Source organism: Hypanus sabinus, chromosome 23 (assembly GCF_030144855.1).
Source record: "Hypanus sabinus isolate sHypSab1 chromosome 23, sHypSab1.hap1, whole genome shotgun sequence".
Lineage (NCBI taxonomy): Eukaryota > Metazoa > Chordata > Chondrichthyes > Myliobatiformes > Dasyatidae > Hypanus > Hypanus sabinus.
This window is the reverse complement of record NC_082728.1, coordinates 42,664,418-42,679,149: the sequence shown is the minus strand read 5'-3', so window position 1 is coordinate 42,679,149 and position 14,732 is coordinate 42,664,418. Positions and strand designations below refer to the sequence as shown.

At 39.7% G+C, this 14,732-nt stretch overlaps 1 protein-coding gene across 2 annotated transcripts in view; it reads left to right on the top strand.

Moving 5' to 3' along the window:
• Positions 1-14,732, top strand: part of dnah9 (dynein, axonemal, heavy chain 9) — a 527,557-nt gene that overhangs the window by 180,393 nt on the left and 332,432 nt on the right. For both annotated transcript variants that reach the window (XM_059948782.1, XM_059948781.1), the window contains 3 exons: positions 1,444-1,617; positions 3,583-3,790; positions 10,848-11,013. In XM_059948782.1, the coding sequence (XP_059804765.1) occupies positions 1,444-1,617; positions 3,583-3,790; positions 10,848-11,013 (548 nt within the window). The remainder of the gene's footprint in view (positions 1-1,443; positions 1,618-3,582; positions 3,791-10,847; positions 11,014-14,732) is intronic.

Sequence of the window (14,732 nt, the reverse complement as noted above, 5' to 3'; positions counted from 1 at the left end):
CTCTACGTTTATACATGAGCCTGTGTAACCATCTAGACTGCAGATGACAGTTAGTTAAGGGACATGGAAAATTGAGATGATTACAACCAAAAGTACACAGCCAGATTAAGTGACTGGCAATTACTATGGCTAAAGATGTTCAATGTCAGAAAAAGTGAAGTCATTCATTTTAGGCAAACCACAATACTTATGTATTTGTAAGAAACAAAAGACAGTGGAGGAACAAGAAGATTTGGAATTCCATGTGCTAAAGGTGGGTGTAAATTAGAAGCAAATAGATTAATGGAATATTCCCTTTTATTTTGAAGGGATTGGAAAAGAAAGGCAGGAAATAATATTCTAATAGATTGAGAGATTTTGGTCTGATTTAATTTGATGTGCTTGGTTCAAATCTGGGCACCTTAATTTGAATATATTTTACTGTAGAAAATCAACAAAAGTATAGCACTTGAGAGTTAAATTATGAAGACAAGTTGCATAAATATGAATTACTTCCACAGGTTTATTTTTATTTATTCATTCATTTATTTATTGAGATTCATGGCAGAATAGTCCTCCTGGCTGTTCAAGCTATGCTGCCCAGCAAACCTCTAATTTAATAGTGGTTTACATTAACTAATTAACGTACTGTGGCGACCCACTTCCTAGCACACTTGAACCGGCTCACAAATAGCCAGCGCGCCAGCATAAAGGCCAATCCCAAAAGGGCGCCAGGTCTGCTTCACTAACAAAGGGAAAAGCTCGCGCGGAACTGTGAATACGTGTCCCCTACAGCATCCACGCCCGGGGAGGGCGGGATCAGGGAGGCTTTAAAGCGAAGCCGCGAAGTTCGAATAAAATCTTCTTTAATTGCTGTTTACCGACTCCGTGTCATTATTTCAGCACAGCGTGTAGCACACCGCTACAGTACCAACCAGTTTCTAAGTAAGCCTGCATGTCCTTGGACTTTGGGAGGCAACTGGAACACCTAGAAGAAACACGTGGTCATGGGAAGAACATACAAACTCCTTATAGGCAACAGCAAGAATTGAACCCTGTACTGTAAAGTGTTGTGCTAACCACTTTGCCACTGTTAAGGTTAAGTGATCTTTGTTTAAGCCTGCCAAAGAATTGATAGTGTAAGCCACTCAACTCCTTCCTCTAGAGGTAAAATCTAAATCAAGGAAAACAACTGGAAGCAATTAACTTTAATGAAATTAGGAAGTGTGAAGTTTGTTAAAATCTGGAACTTTTCTCAAAAGGCTATAAAAACTGGGATAATTGAAATGTTGGAAGTTGAAGTTGTCAGTGGAAGAATTTCATGAATATGCATGTACCAGGGAAGTGGATGAAGGCTGGAATTGTTACTCCAGTTGCATTGTTCCAGTATTGTGAAGGCAAAGATCCTGTTCATAATTAGTGAAATAGAAACTTTCACTCATTGCCATTTCTGTTCTTTCTCAGCTTATTGATTACAGAGTGGAGTTCAGTAAGTGGTGGTCTTCAGAATTCAAGACCATCAAATTCCCATCACAAGGTACAGTTTTTGACTACTATATTGACACGGAGACAAAGAAGTTTGAGCCCTGGTCAAAACTCATTCCCAAATTTGATCTTGATCCTGATATCCCTCTTCAGGTAACTAACTAATTGTAGATGAAATATTTAATAATTTGAGAAGTGCATCATGTTCTGTTTGTGTTGAATTCTCACTTGTATGCTGCTCTAGAAATGGAATTTAATTTGCATTTTGTTCTGACGTTTTTGTTGAAATAGATCTTTCTTTGGAGCACAATCAGAGGATAGTTGCTCCATAGAATTGAGCCAGAAACACATACATTTTATTAGTCAGTCCCATTTCAAATCTCTCACTTTGTACACTTGTGTAGTTACCTATTCAGAGAATTCCAGCTTCTGATGAACATTTCTGTTAATTCACCTTTAAAACTGCGAGTTTCAATCCCCACTGCACTTGGATGAAAAGATTCTACTACAATCTTCTCTAATCCTCCAATAAATTACTTTAAATCAATGTCCTTTTATCACCAACCTTGGCCAGATAAGTTCCACCCATCCTAATTCTCTGATAACTTTGAGCACTTCAGTTATATCTTGCCTGTCTTCCCCCCCTCCCAAGGGAAAATAAACTCTTTGCACAGTCTTTTAGCTCTAATATTCCAGCTCTGGCACCTCTCCAGTAAATCTGTTGTGCATTATCATTAGTGCCAGCATATGCTTTCTATCATGTGCTGACCAGAATCACACATTCTAGATGTTTTATACAGTTCTCACATAAATGCCCTGGGTTTGTAACCAGCCAAAACCATTGTCTAATACACCCTTCTACTAACCTTATCAACCTACCTGCTACTTTTAGTGGCCTTTGGACACATCCCCTAATATCCTGCCATACCTCTATACTAATTAATTTTCGACAATTTCCCTTAACAATTACCTCACATTTCTCTGGATATTTATTGATGCCTTCCTGCAGCTCACTCCTGTACTCAAACTTCTTAATCAGGGACTCAATCTTTAAGCCCAAGTTAGTGACATCTATCACAATAAATGTGGGCTAACATGAGATCAGCAGGACTCCACTTCACACAATCCTCCAGTCACTAAGTTTAATGTCAGCCACCACTCCTCACTTTCTCCCACTGAGCCAGTTTTAATTCAGCTTGTCAATCTTCTGTCAAAGCTGTGGACTTTTTCTTTCTCAATCTATCTGCCATATTGGATTTTGTCAATTACCTTGCTAAAAATCCATCTTCGTTGATGCATATGCGCAGTCTCCTTCAACTCTTGGTTACTTTATCAAACAATTCAGTAGGATTCGTTAGATGAATAGTCAGGGTGGTACAACATATTGCAATGCTGATATACTATCTTCTATTTGCTGTACTGCCGTCCTACCTTCTGCAAAGTTTATGCGTGGATTTATCTCACCATATATTTACTGCAGTCAATAGTTCAGAAATTTTTTAGTGAGGTGTTATGGTCATGTGGGGAAAATGCAGTAGAGTTTCAATAGAAGTGATTTGTGAATATTTTGTGGTAATTCCAAAGTCTCTGATTTTCCTTCTGGGTTTTTTATACTAATGTATTGAGGTACCAGGAAACGCACTTCGGCTTCCAATAATTTGTGAAAGGTGCATGTACTTCAGTTCCACAAATTTCATGTAAACCACACAGCAAGACAGGTTTCAATGAAATGTGAAGGAACTGTGTCTGGATAGGTACAATCCCAGCATATGGCACTCGAACTGGCTTAGGTTTGGTGGTCAATAAGTAAAACCATAGTCCTCACTATGTAACTATAGCTCTTCATTGGGAACACTATCACGCCTTCCCCAAATCATGGTTCTGAATTCCTTGACTCCGACATTGTCCACCTTCCTCTGTTTATTGTGATGATTCCTCAACAGCAGCCAACCACTATCTCTCCCCTCCCCTCCTCAGTAATATAGTCAGATATACATGATCCTAATGCTCCACCTTTTGACTGGTAAGAAATCCTCATTACCTTCTGACACTCTTGCTTTTCAGTTAAGATTGTTGTTTGCTCCTTTTAATGCTGTCATGATTTTTTTTTATTTTCAGGCTTGTCTGGTGCATACAGTAGAAACGATTCGCATCCGCTATTTCATGGACAGGCTGCTGGATAGACGCCGGCCTGTCATGCTTGTTGGGAATGCTGGGACAGGTAAATCTGTGCTGGTGGGTGAGAAACTTGGATCACTGGATCCTGATGAGCATATGGTGAAGAATGTGCCATTTAACTACTACACTACATCTGCCATGCTACAAGGTGAGATTATTGAAAGAATATTGCAGCTTATATATATATATAACTCAGATACTTTATGATAGTCAAGTAAGTTACCTCAGTACTGCCAATGTTTGTAATTACTTTTTAAAAATAATAAAGGCATAAGTAGCATTGGGTGTTCGAAGAGAGACAAAAAAAATTGTTAGCTAGATGCCGAAAGCTCAGCAAGCACATGTCAGAGAAAGACCAGCGGCGTGTCGGAGAAGGAACTGGCAGACATATCAGAGGAGCAGGCAGTGGGGAAGCTGAGTCGCCTCGGTTGTATTGAGGACTACGCCTCAAGCTGTAGGCTTGCTTGGTGCAGCAGTCAGGAAAGAAGACACTGGAGGTGGTCCAGCATGGTGTCCATGCCCATTTGGAGGCTGGTCTCTCCTGTTGGAGCTGCCCTCCAGTTTTTGATTGACGGAATGACAGGCTGGATTGCTGGGAACTGTACCATCCATTGGCAGAACTTGCTATTCAGGGTCTTGGGCTATATATATGCTTTTTTTTTGCAGTTTTTTTTTTGCTCGTTATTTTGAATGTGCACCTTGGCCCCAGAGGAAAGCTGTTTTTCTTTTCTGGCTGTATCCATGTATGGTTGAATGATAATTAAATTTGATTTGAAAAACTTGAACAATTTACAATGGTAAATATTTATCCACTAATATGTGCAAAATTCTAGACGAAGAATGATTAAGATGATATGCACACTGATGTCTGTAAGTAATTATTGCATTAAACTTGAAATAACTGGAATTTCAGGTCTGAAAGGCTGTGCATAACATCACTGCACAACAAAATTCTTTTAAACAATCTCCTTACAAAGTGAAATCCTTAAACACCAGCGTATTCTGGCTTTTCACTCGGCACCAGCATTCTAAATAAAAGAAATTCGCGAGCATAAACGTTCATGGCTGCTTTCGTTTTGTGTTGTTTCTTGAAGTACGTGCTGAGAGTATTCTTCAAATTCCGCAAGAGCTGCAGCAAGATGATATAATTAAAGCTCAGGTCACGTTTGCACAAACCTCTTGATTAGCACACCACTGAAAGCCATACCAAAACATGATGACCTTGGAGCATCGTCATGGATAACAGGCATATCACAATTGACAGTTCCCTATATCTTGACAGTATATCTTGGCTTGACCACTCATGCCTTGTGCATAATGCCCTGCATTTCATGTTACTGATCTGACTGTTGTGAGTAAAATATGAGAGGCAGGCTTGTCTCTCGGAGTGTATTGTGACATTTCTAATGCATTTAATAAGAACCAAGATAACAACAGATGGTGAAATGTGGATAGAACTTGATAAAATAATGTGGGATGAGAGTCATATGGAGTATTAATATCTGAACAAATCAGTGAAGTTAAATAGTCCTCTGTGCTATAAATTCTGTGTAATATTGGTAGTTAGTGTTGTGATCAAAATTTATGAATGACTCAGTATAAATAATCCATAAACATCATTGTTTTTTTTGTGCTGCTGCTGGGCACCGGAACTTTAGTTTGCAATGCTACAGATTCTGGGCAGTATGTGATCTTTGTGTTTTCAATAATCAAAAGAAACAGGGAGGCAAAGCTGAAGGGAGTAACACAATGAAGTGTGCAGCTTCCTGTGCTGGGCTGAAATATACTTGATTGAGAACTCTTGGGTGCCTGTTTCCCTGATTCTGTTTAATGTCAGGGTGATCACTTGCTTGGTTTTTAGATTTGGACATTTGATCATGAAAATTGACTAATTGTCAAAGCACAGGACATTCTGCAGATGCCAAAACAACACAAATAAAATGCTGGAGGAACTCAGCAGGTCAGGTAGCAGGCAGGGACCCTTTTTCAGGACTGCGAAGGAAGGGGGAAGATGCCAGAATAACATTTCAGCAATACCATTCTAATTTTAAAAGAGTAATGGGCTAGGCTTTCTCACACCATCTTGCCTTAACCTATTTGTTGACAGTATTAATAGGTCAGTACTGACAACACACAAGCTCAAATATGCCTATTGACAAAACATTTATTACTTAATTGAGGGTCTTGGGGAAAGCTTGAGAAGCTCAGTTAAATACCTTCAAGCGTTACTTCAAGGAAGAAATAATCTTCAGGTTTATTCCTCAGATAGAGATATCTGATTGATGTCTTTAATGTTTCTGAGTCAAATAATGGAATTTTATAATAGTGTGACAGTCAGCAACAAACTTTCAATTATTTATTTATATGCATCAAAGTTGTAATTTTTTTTCTGTGAGACTCTTGGCAGAGCAGTATATTCTTCTGGAAATAATGTAGCAGTTGAAGTAAATAATTCACATGACATCCTTTCTTCTTACTCTTCTGTCTTCATATTGATACTCGGCTTATATAATTTGTGAGATCTGGAGGAATCTATAAGAGGCAGGTGTTCCCCAGCAATCCTTCGTGCCTGTTAATTCAGTGTATGCCCTTACAGGGGGATTAATCTTGATGGAAACCCCATTTGACTGTGTTTTTATGTTTGTTACACTTAAGAAAAAATGATTAAGGAAGCTTGAGCAGATATAATGTTGCATATGTAAAAATGAATCTGCTGCTGCTCTCTTAGGTGAGAAGTTTTTTATGTAAAAGGAACAGCTACTTAATGTACTGAACTGGTGCCATTTTGCTGTGGTCTAAAATCAAACATTTCCATTCCCCAAAGTACATCTGAAATATTCTACCCCTTATTAATGCAATTAATTTGTACTTTTGGGGAATAATGTATTCAGCATTCAAGTGCCTCAAAAATGCTCTTTGCAAGTTACTATCTTATCAGCGAATCTCATTAAGTGGTGACTCAGCCAGTTGGTGTTTTTCTAGGAGTTCTTTGAATTTTACAGAGGCTAAAAGGCAATCTGATTTTCCATTTAAATAAATCAAACCTGCACTTCATAAGTAGAATATCCCTGGTGGTCCTTAATACAGTAAATGTACTCTTAGTACAATAACAGCAAAGTATTTTGTCCAGTGTAAGATATGATATAGGTTACTGATTATTCCACAATACAGAACTTTTTCCCAAAGTTTTCTGTTTGATAATACAGAGAATGAGAAAAGGGTTCATCATTCAATAACAACAGGGGGCGAGCTGGCAGATGAACTAAATGAGTATTTTGCATCAGTCTTTACTGTGGAAGACACAAGCAGTGTGCCAGGTATTGAAGGGTGTGAGGGAATAGAAGTGAGTGCAGTTACCATTACAAGGGAGAAAGTGCTTAAAAAGTTGAAAGACCTAAAGGTATATATGCCACCCGGACCAGATAAACTGCACATTAGGGTTCTTAAAGAGGTAGCAATAGAGATTGTGGAGGCACTTGTAATGATCTTTCAAGAATCATTTGCCTCTGGCATGGTTCTGGAGGACTGGAACATTTGCAAATGTCACTCCACTCTTTAAGAAAGGAGGGAGCCAGCAGAAAGGAAATTATGGACCAGATAGCCTGACCTCAGTGGTTGGGAAGTTGTTGGAGTCAATTGCTAAGACTTTCAAGTACTTGGTGACTCAAGACCAGATAGGACAAAGTCAGCATGGTTTCTTCAAGGGAAAATCTTGCCTGACAAAACTATTGGAATTCTTTGAGGCAATTACAAGTAGGATAGATAAAGATGTTGCAATGAATGTTGTATATTTGGAATTTCTGAAGATCTTTGTTATTGATCCACACATTGAGTCTGCTTCCCAAGTTAAGAGCCCATGGTATTACAGGAAAGTTACTAACATGGTTACAGCATTAGCTGATTGATAGGAGGCAGTGAGTGGGAATAAAATGATCCTTTTCTGGTTGGCTAACAGTGACTATTGGTATTCCAATGGAGTCATTGCTGGGCTGCTTTTTTTGCTGTATGTCAATGATTTTGATGATGGAATAGAAGGCTTTGTTGCCAAATTTGCAGATGATACAAAGATTGGTGGAGGGGCAGTAGTGTTGAGAAAACAGGAAGGCTGCAGAAGGACTTGGATAGATTAGGAGAATGGGCAAGAAAATGTGAACTGAAATACAATGTTTGAAAATACATGATCATGCACTTTGGTAGAAGAAATAAATGTGCAGACTATTTTCAAAATGGGGAGAAAATCCAAAAATCTGAGAAAGAAACAGACTTGGAAATCCTTGTGCAGAACATCATTAAGGTTAACTTTCAGGTTGCGTTGGTGAAGAAGAAGGCAAATGAAATGTTAGCATTCATTTCAAGAGGTCTAAAATATAAGAGCAGGGATGTGATGCTGAGGCTTTATAAGGCACTGGTGAGGCCTCACCTTGAGTATTGTGAATAGTTTTGGGCTCCTTATCTAAGGAATGAGAAGGTTCAGAAGAGGTTCACAAGGATGATTCCGAAAATGAAAGGGTTATCATATGAGGAACATTTAATGGCTCATGGCCTGTACTCACTGGAATTTAGAAGGATGAGGGTGGACCTTAATGAATCCTTTGGAATGTTGAAAGACCTAGACAGAGTAGATGTGGAAATGATGTTTCCCATAGTGGGGGAGGCTAGGGCAAGAGGGCACAACCTCAGGATAGAGAACTGTCCATTTTAAACAGATGCGTGGCATTGTCTTTAGCCAGAGGGTGGTGAATTTGTTGAATTTATTACCACAGGCAGCTGTGGAGGCCAGGTCATTGGGTGTGTTTAAGGCAGAGCTTGATGGGTTCTTGATTGGCCATGGGATCAATGCTATGGGGAGAAGGCCGGGGAGTGGGGCTGAGGAGGGGAGAAAAGGATTAGCCATGAGCCAAGTGGCCTAATTCTGCTCCTATGTCTTATGGTCTTGTGATCTTGTTTTGATACTTACTCATTCCTACATAATGTGTGGTCTTATTTGCAAACAGCCAAAATTTGATTTGAATTGTGGTCATCTTTGTTCTTCCTTGTCTGGATTCTATCGCTACAGCTTCCTCCTTAGCTGGTCTTCTAGGCATTTTCCAGTGCCCACCAACTTAATGAAAAGGATCCGCTGGGAAGGAAACATCACTTGGTTGCACAGAAAACTAGGAAATCCATGTGGAGCTCCCAAACGGAGGGCAGAGGAGAATCATGGTCTTTTGTTTATATGTTGAGACAACACAAACTCATCACTGATTAAAGTACCAGGATAGTGGGATCAATCAAAGGCTGCTTGTCAGACATCAGTTTTCTGAGTTCAACTTTAGCTGTTCTTTCAGCCCCAGACCATTTGCACATCTTCTGTGCAGTTTCTTTGACACATTATTGTTTCAAGCTCTGAATCTTTTCATTGTCCTCAAACTTTGTTTCACTGTGTCAAAATAAACTAAAGGACAAGATGTAAAATAGAGAGGACCAGTTGGAGAGCCCATGAAATATTCAAAGCACAGTAGCAGGCCCTGAACTGAACAAAGGAAGGAAGATCACCGAGAGCTCAAATGGGTAAAAATGCCCAGAAATAATGATTCAACCAACAGGAAGTATAAACTGAGAGGATGTTAAAGAACAGAGGTGAAATTTGAAAATGCCAACTGTTGCTCTTTATTGAGTTGTCGTCATTCAAAGCTGTGAGACCTATAATGAAAATTACAGCATGTACCTTACACCAGAAACACAACAACAATTTATCAGTACTTTCTATTCTTTTAGGTGTAATAACACTGTAAGTATCAGGCTGGGAACTTTTCATTGCAGAATAATTTTTCAGAGTTATGAAAATCTAATGTGAAACCATCTGTTGTTTTGTCATATTTCTTCTGTTCAGCATATTTACGTTGTAATTGCTAGGACCTCCTGAACGCTCAACAAAATGTTGGCATGTGAGTATTGTGTTTTCATAGGCAGATTATTTTAAACGGTTCACATGTTAGCAGAATTGTATCACTAGAATTGCTCTCCATTCATCTCTGCTAACCATCTAGCACAGTGCAAGGTAAAATCAGATGCAGTTCATGCTCACAGTCCAGTGACCTTTGCTGATCCTCTGATGATAGGATCAGAACACATTCCTGATACTAATTATGTTCTAGCAGCTTCTGACAAGTAGTCCAAGCCTGTCTGTGAATACATGACTAATGCAAGATTTTGCCACTTAGGCAGCACCAACATGAGCAGGCAACTAAAGGGGAGAAAAAAGAACATTTTTGATGGCTGCCAGGACTCACATAACATACTTGATAATAGAAGAGTACATTTTGGCAGGAAAATCAGTCAGGTGTCTTGGGCAGTGACAAGCAACATGTTGTCAAATAGAAAATATTTACAAACTCACTGCACACAGCAAATAGAGCAGCAGGGAAAAGTAGAATGGAATTATGTGGATGTTTATTCTTCCTGCTGCAAAGGGGCTGGACTTAACTCTTTATCAGCTTGAAAGTAACAGTAAACAGTACCTGGCCTTGTTTTGGATTTTCTAATTGTTAATTGGCGTACCATTTCCATTCACTATTGAAAGAAGAAGTCAGAGCTTTATTTTGATTTCTTGGGAGCCAAATAAGGAGTAAAGGATTGAAATTATACGGTACTAAATATTAGTGGTCCAAAACTCTACAGTAATTATAATGGAAGCTGTGGGGAAATGGAGCAAATGACTGAAAATACTGTCACTTGTGTCTTTATTTATGCTGAAGGACTGTAGAATAATTGAATAGCAGGACTAGATTTAACAGAAACTGAAGCAATATATGTGAGATCAGATGGCTGTTGTCTCCATTCACAGGCATAAGTTCATCATCTTACCAGAAGAACCTACCTTGGGCTATATTATTTTCCCTTTTTTTTCCTTCTTTCTCAACATTTCACTAGTGTCATTGTCATTCATTTTGCATATGTGTGGGTTATGTATAACTGATATTAATAGAAGTTTATGTTAAGTTATTAATGTCTTCATAATGGTCTTTGCTGCTAATGCAAAAGCTAATTTTTCTGACCTTTACACCATGTGTCAAGATGCCTGTAACAACAATAATCTTGGACTAGTCTTAACACAGTAAACACAGAGAGAAATATTGATAACTCAGCTCCATGGTAGTGCCATTTTTCTCCTGAGTTCAAATCTCATGCTTTCTTCAGTGATTGTTGCTGTTTACCTTTTGCAGCTGTACTGGAAAAGCCTCTTGAGAAGAAGGCTGGCAGGAACTACGGGCCACCTGGCACAAAGAAACTGGTCTACTTCATTGATGACATGAATATGCCTGAAGTTGACACTTACGGCACTGTTCAACCACATACACTTATCAGGCAACATTTGGACTACAGTCACTGGTAGGCATCTTTTAAATAATTAGCCACCTGTGTCTTTATAGATCGTAAGAAATGGAACATGGACTTCATTTAGGATGGTACAAAATGTTTGATAGTGAATTCTCAGAGATTTGTAAACTTTGCTCAAAGTTAAGTCTAATATAGACTGGCAGTTTGCCTCACTGTCATCTGAGTTCATTTTCCATGTAAGATTCAGTTTATTGTCATTTAGAAAGCACAAATGCAATGCAGTTAAAAAATGAGAAAATGTTCCTCCAGAATGATATCACAAAAGCACATGATAAAACAGACTACACCAAAAAAATTCACATAACGTTTGGCAATCCCCAATCCAGAGTCTGGAGAGGCTGCTGGGTATTAATATCACGCTACCATCTTAGCGCGTTCCCTGGAAAGGAGCTCCAAATCCACCAGACAAACAAGACCAAAAACTAAAGCTACAAGACCAGCACAAAACCACATAGTCACAACATATAGTTACAACAGTGCAAACAATAGCATAATTGATTAAAAAAAAAACAGACCATGGGCACAGTAAAAATAGTCCAAAGATGTTAAGACTATAAGTTCTAAAGAAATCACCACACAGTTTCCACAAATCCCCAGGGTCCCGACAGATTCGCCACCTCACGCAGGCGGCAGAAGGGAATACCCCTGCTATGGACTTCCACGGCGCCGCCTGACTCAGCCTCGCAGACGCAGCACACAGTGAAAGCGACCTGACCGCAGCGGACTCCAAGTCAGTTGAACCTCTGAGCCGACGACCCCCAGCTTCTCCGAGCACCATCCTCTGCTGAGCATATTAAGACGGCCCCGTCAACAGCCATCGGCAATGTGACCCCGAGGACTGGGGGCCTGTTCATCCCAGCAGAGACCCGGACCTCACAGCAGCAGCAACGGAGAAGGTCTTCCTGGAGATTTCTAGACGTTCCTCCTTGCTCCCACGTCCGTTTTTCATCCGAATATGACTGTGCACGGCACCCAGCTTCACAAATAACAGATAATCAGCTTCGGAGTGGCCGCTGCAAGCGCTACTTACATCCCAGCTTTTAGCGCTACTCAAGGTGAAGGTTACCAGCAGTTGCTAACTACAGCATTTTATTTTTGTTTCTGTTGAAGTCCCTTTGTATTCCTTCTGTTGCTTAAAGTCATATGTGTCCCATGTCGTCTGATAGCCCCCATCCTCCTTGAAATCTGACAGAATTGCTATTTTTGGGTTCAAGCTTATTCATAATTTGACCAGGTAATCAAGATCAACAGATGAATAAAATATTGAGGAATTTGAGGAATGTTTAAGAATGCTAACATTTGAACATGATATCAAACTTCAAACAGCAGGCTGGACCTTACGACAGTGGCACAGCCAGTCGTGTTGCTACTTCACAGCTCTTGTACCTCAAGTTCAAGCCTGACCTTGGGTGCTGTGTCTGTTTGGAGTTTGCTTCTTGTCTCAATGACCACATGGATTGGATTTCCAGCCTCTGCGGATTAAGGAAGCTTGAGTAGTTAGAATGTTGCAAATGTAAAAATGGCTCTGCTGCTGCTCTCTCAGGTGAAAAGTTTGTTTTTGGTAAAAAAATTTAATGTAAAATTCCATATCCCAAAAATGTGTGGATTGTTGGGTTAGTAGGCCATGGGACATCCCCCCCCCCCCTTAGTATATAGGTAAATGATAAAATCTAGAGAAAGCTGATTGGAATGTGAGGAGAATAGATTGCAGAGAAAATTAGTGGGAGAAATGAGATTGCTGTACAAGCTGGCAGATTCACAATTGGTTTAAATAACTTCCTTCCATACCGTAAGGAGATATGGAAACAAGGAATTGTGCTGTCTGGCAAATATTTCATTGTGTTCCATCATGTGGAGTGCAGCAGTGGTACCTGGTGATGACAGCATTCCCTGACCTGTGCTGGGGAATCTGCTTTCCCAGTCCTACATTGCCAGCTCTGATGCACGGCTTTAACACCTTCTCATTCGAGCTGGTACTCACATCACAATCAAGGTTAGTTATTTTTGGTACTTTCTCTTTCAAATGACGTCAAGATACTTTAGGGACCAGACCTTAGCACTATACCACTTTAGGTCTTGATACATCTTTCCAGATGTTGCTGGCTATAGGTGAACAGTTTTATCTTCCCTGTGAATTCCGACTGGATAAGCATGGACAAGTTTTACAGGCTTCATTTAAATGATGTTAAATGCTAAATAATACCTTCATTTTATGTAATATTCATTTGGATGTTTGTAACTAATACGTTACAATAAATATTAGCTAAAATATACCTAAAACTTCTTCATGAATTGTAATAGGTTGATTGATAAATAAGGTACTTTAAATATCATTTGAATCTTACCAGGTTTATAAATCACACAATAAGTATTCCAGCCATACAAGCCCACCGAAATATATCCAATAATAACAGGGATTACAGGGAAGATTCTAGCATGGGCAAAGCAGTGGCTGATTGGTAGGAGGCAAAGAGAGAGAATAAAAAGAGCCTTTTGTGGTTGGCTGCCAATGTCTAGTGGTTTTCCACCGGGGTCTGTGTTGGGGTCAATTCTTTTTACGATATGTTAATGATTAGAATTTGAATTTACTTAAATTTGGAACTATTTCGCAATGTGAGGGAGTAAATATCTTTGTGTTATGACTCTGTTGCAATGTACAGACACGAATTTATAAGTCTAGTTGCTTGTAGAAAGAAGCTGTCCTGTAGCCTATTGGTCCTAGCTTTAATACTGCAGTACCGTTTGCCAGACAGAAATGGCTAAAACGGTTTATGATTGGGGTGACTGGTGACCATGATGATCTTCCAGGCCTTCTTTATGCATCTGCTTCTGTAAATATCCTCAGTTGGGGGAAGTTCATGTTCAGAGATGGGCTGGGCTGTCCATACCACTCTCTGCAGTGCCATGATCAAGGTTGGTGCAATTCCTGTACCAAACGATGATACCGCCAGTCAGGATGCTCTCAGTGGTGCCCCTGTAGAAGATATTGAGGATTTTGGGGCTCATGCCAATCTTCTCCGGTCACCTGAAGTGGAAGGGACTCTTGTGCTTTTTGATGATGGAATTAATGGCTTTGTTGCAAAGTTTGCAGATGATACAAAGATAGGTGAAGGAGCAGGTAGTTCTGAGGAAGTAGTGAGGCTACAGAAGAACTTAGATAGATTAGGAAAATAAAGTAGCAGATGGAATACAGTTTTGGGAAATGTATGGTCATACACTTTGGTAGAAAAAATGAAAGGATTGACTATGTTCAAAACGGAAAGAAAATACAAAAAAAAAACTGAGGCGTGAAGAGACTTGGGAGTCCTTCTGCAAGATTCCCTAAAGGTTAATTGCAGGGGGAGTCTGTGGTTATGAGGACAAATGTGATGCTAGCATTCATTTTAAGGGGACTAGAATACAAAAGCAAGGATGTAATGTTGAGACTTTATAAAGCACTGGTGAGGCCTCACTTGGTATTGTGAGCAAGTTTGGGTCCCTTATCTTAGAAAAGATGTGTTGAAACTGGAGAGGGTTCAAAGGATGTTCAAAAAATGATTCCAGGATTGAATGGCTTGTCAAATGAAGAGTGCTTGATGGCTCTGGGCCCATATTCACTGGAATTCAGAAGAACGAGGGGTGACCTCTTTGAAACCCACTGAATGGTGAAAGGTGAATAGGTGAATGATGAATAGAGTGGATGTGGAGACGATGTTTCCTATGGAGGGAGA